The 4183-nt window shown below is 46.0% G+C and overlaps 1 protein-coding gene across 1 annotated transcript in view; it reads right to left on the bottom strand.

The window, feature by feature from the left end:
- The window catches only part of LOC107109891 (protocadherin beta-16-like), a gene marked incomplete at its 5' end in the record, with an annotated part of 6153 nt that extends 1970 nt beyond the window's left edge, over window positions 1-4183 (bottom strand). Inside the window, 2 exons of the mRNA XM_015410600.1 lie at window positions 26-2373; window positions 4168-4183. Of these exons, the coding sequence (XP_015266086.1) occupies window positions 26-2373; window positions 4168-4183 (2364 nt within the window). The remainder of the gene's footprint in view (window positions 1-25; window positions 2374-4167) is intronic.

Here is a 4183-nt window from a genome sequence, read left to right as displayed (position 1 = left end):
AGATATTACATTAAATTATTCTCACCTGGTTCATGAGATCACTTTTCTCTGCATGACTGGGAACTTCTTGGGAACCAGCTGAAATCATTGAATCCCTTTGATTTGGTGCAGGCTCCACAGAAAACACGGGAAAGAGAGGCCTGAGAAATCTGAACTCGCTGTTCAGGGACCCACCAGCTAAGCACACCTCATAGTTGTAAGCCCGGGAGAGTGACCCAGCATCAGCATCTCCACAGTTCTCCTGGAAATTCGGTCCCACTGGGAAACTCAGGGCGGAGCTCTCTACGAACGTTCTCCTTTTCTGAATCTTGATGGCCACAAACACCAACACAGAAACCAGAAAAATGAAGGAGATGACAGCCAAGCATATGACCAGATACATCGTCAGGGTACGGTCTTCCTCCTCCACCACTTCCTCCTTTGGGATATCCACCATTTTCATATAAGGGTCAGAAAAACCATCCACTAGCAGAATGTTTAGTGTTCCAGAGGTGGACTGGGGTGGGTCACCATTATCTCTAACTCCAATTATAAGTTTCTGTTTGAAGGTGTCTCGTTTGTTCATTGGTCTCATGGTTTTCACTTCTCCGTTCTGGGCCCCCACACTGAACAGACCCGGTTCTGTGGCCTTCAGGAGCTCATAGGTAAGCCAAGAGTTCTGACCAGAATCTCTGTCTATTGCCACCACCTTGGTGACCAGGTAGCCAGCCTCCACCCCTCTGGGAACCAGGTCATTGGATGGGGAAGTGCCATTCTGAAGAGGGTAGAGAATGAATGGGGCATTATCATTTTCATCCATGATAATGACTCGGACCATAACTTGGGAGCTCAGGGGAGGAGAACCACTGTCCACAGCTCTCACAGTCACTTGGAAATCTTTCACCTGCTCATAGTCCAGTGATCGGATGGCATACAGATTCCCAGTTTCAGAGTTGATGGAGACATAAGAGGACACAGGTTGATCGCCAACCTTCCCAGGCAAAAGTGAATATCTAATTTTGGCATTCTGCTCTGTGTCCTGGTCATCAGCATGCACCAATCCTATTAGAAGACCTGGAATATTATTTTCTCCTATTTGCATTTTATAATATGACTTCTCAAATATTGGAGCGTTGTCATTCACATCTGAGATCTGGATATTAATTATTCTTGTTGAAGTGAGCCTGGGAGAGCCCCAGTCAGTGGCGGTTATGGTGATGTTGTACTCTGAGACTCTTTCTCGGTCCAGGGGCTGTTGGGTCACCAGCTGGTAATAACTGTTCACAGTGGCTTTTAGCATGAAGGGCAAGTCTGACTCAGTGGTGCAGGCAGTTCTGCCATTATCTCCAGAATCTTGATCCATGATACTGAAAAGGGCCACCACTGTATCTAGGGGGGAATCTTCTGGAAAGGGGCTGGTGATGGATGTCACAGTCACCTCTGGAGCATTGTCATTTCTGTCCTCAACGTCCACAATGACTTTGCAGTAATCTGAGAGCCCCCCTCCATCGGTGGCTTTGATATTTATCGAATATTTTTTGTCCGCTTCATAATCAATAGTTCCAGAAACAGTAAGTTCCCCAGTACGTTGGTTTAGCTTGAAAGATGTGAGCACATTCCCAGATATCTGGCCAAAAGAGTAAGTGATTTCTGCATTGGTACCCAAATCCCTGTCCGTTGCCTCCACGTTAATTATAACTGTATCTGCCTGGGTGTTTTCCATTACTTTCACATTGTAAAGAGATTGATGAAAATGAGGGGCGTTATCGTTGGCATCCAGAACATCGATGATAATGTTTGCTGTGCCTGTTCTCTTTGGGGTCCCTCCATCAACTGCTGACAGGATGAGGGAAAGCTGTGGATCCTTTTCACGATCTAAATGTTTCTGCAACACTAATTCTGCGTACCTGCTCCCGTCAGGGTGACTTTGCACATCCAGCCAAAAATGGTCATTGTGATTAAGTGTGTAATTCTGAACAGCATTTTCACCTTTGTCTAGATCTTCAGCGCTCTCCACAGGGAACCGAGTATTTGTGAGAGTCTGCTCTGGTATTGCAAAAAGGAATTCTTTTTTAGAGAACTGGGGGGAGTTGTCATTCACATCCTGTATTTCAACTTCAATTCTGTGCACTTGCAATGGGTTTTCCAGCACAATTTCAGAATGTAAGACGCAAGGGTCCTTCTGACCACACAAAGCCTCTCGATCTATTTTATCCTTTAATATCACATTCCCAGAGTGAGGATCCAGCTGGAAATATTGCTTGGAGCTCTTTGAAACCAGCCGGGCTCTACGAGCAGACAGTTCCTTCACATCCATTTTCAAATCCTTTAGCACATTTGCCACCAGAGACCCACTCTTCCTTTCCTCAGGAACTGAATAGTGGAAGGACTCACATATTACCCCACACATGCAGAGAGCGAAGAAAAAAGACCAACCTTGACTGATGTTGGGATGCATCTCCATTTTCTCAGCCTCCTCCCAAGCACATCCAATTCACAGGATAGTTCTTTTTTAAAGCAGCTGCTGGAAGTGATAGTCTCTTGTACGTTCCCAAGGCAAATGTGTCTGTTCTCTGTTATTGCTTTTGGTGATGCAATGGCCTTTTTCCTCCTGAAATGCTTGAATCTTTGCCTGCAATGTTGTGCTATTTTCTATCTGAGGTCCCTTTTATGTGAAGGCAGCAGCTTTGTGAAAGACCCGATACTCCCTGAAAGTCTGCTGTGCGTTGTGCAATTGCACCACCTTGTGTTTGAACAATAATATGACTTTCCTAAACTATAACTTACCAACGTACACATAATTATGTTTTGTTATAAGCAAGTGGACTGTTTAAGCTTTGTCATAAGGTGAACTCCCTTAACTCAAACCTCGTAGATTCAGTTTTTAAAGATGCCTGGAATCTATTGAATTGCTTACTCATTCCCCTGGCCCCCCGAATTACAGGAGCTGCGGCGGCTCAAGTGGTTAAGATGCTGAACTGCAGGCTGTGGAAGGCTAGTAGTTCAGCAGTTCGAGACCCGGGTGCCGCATGACGGAGTGAGCTCCCGTCTCTAGTTCCAGCTCCTGCCAACCTAGCAGTTCGAAAGCAAGAAATGGCAAGTAGATAAATAGGTACCACTTCGGTGGGAAGGTAACAGCATTCTGTACACCTTGGTGTTTAGTCATGCCGGCCCCATGACCACAGAAACGTCTTCGGACAGCGCTGGCTCTTCGGCTTGGAAACGGAGATGAGCACCGCAACCCTAGAGTCGGATTCGACTGGCTTTCGAGCAAGGGAAGCTTTACCTTTATCCCAGAGACTGCCCTGACCTGGATCTCGTCAGCTCTCAGACACTAAGCAGAGTTGGCCCTGGTCAGCACTCGGGTGGGAGAGCAAGGAAGTCCAAAGGTGCACAGTGGCAGACCACCCCTGAAAGTCTCATGCTTTGAAAACCCTGTGGGGTCACCATAGGTCAGCTGCGGCTTGACGGCTCTTTCCGCCACCATCCCACTAGTTGGAACCAGTGTTCCCTCTAAGCTGAGTCAGTGTGAGCCAGCTCACAGTTTTTTAGCCTCCAGCGCACACATTTTTGTCTCTGCTCAGGAAGGATGGCTCCAGAGCAAACTGATTTATGCAGCAGCCAAATCGCTCGCTCACACCTTTAATGCCAACAGCTCACAAAGTAGAATTTTTGCTCACAAGACTCCACAGCTTAGAGGGAACATTGGTTGGAACCCTTGTCGAGGTCCCATAATTTCTATAATACATTTAAAGTGTAAAAAAACACGTGCATCTCTGTTAAAATGTGGTACTTAATGTGTTCTAAATAGTTAGATTCAACAGCTTAAACTCATAACAATTTTACTGATTAATGAGGCAGAATCTCAACCATTTGCCATGCAGGGCTAAAGCACGTCTTGTATTTGGGAGAAAGATTCCTAGCAGGTAGCAGCAATTCACGTCTATTCTTGCAGAATACAAGTTTTATTCAGTATTGGTTCACATATGATTCTGTCTCTGAGACCAAAGTGAAAAATCCCTCTGTCTAGGAATACCATTCTTCTAGGAATGTTTTCCCCGCCCCCCGTATGTGTCTATAAGACCATAGGTAGAACCTGCTGGATCAGACCAGCATTCCATCTAGTTCAACATCCTGTTTCACACAGAGGCCAACTTCTAAAGGGCCAACAACAGGGCATAGAAGGCCTTCCCTTGATGCTGCC

This window comes from Gekko japonicus, unplaced genomic scaffold (genome assembly GCF_001447785.1).
Source record: "Gekko japonicus isolate JY-2015 unplaced genomic scaffold, Gekko_japonicus_V1.1 scaffold3835, whole genome shotgun sequence".
NCBI lineage: Eukaryota > Metazoa > Chordata > Lepidosauria > Squamata > Gekkonidae > Gekko > Gekko japonicus.
This window is presented reverse-complemented; position numbering and strand designations above follow the sequence as displayed.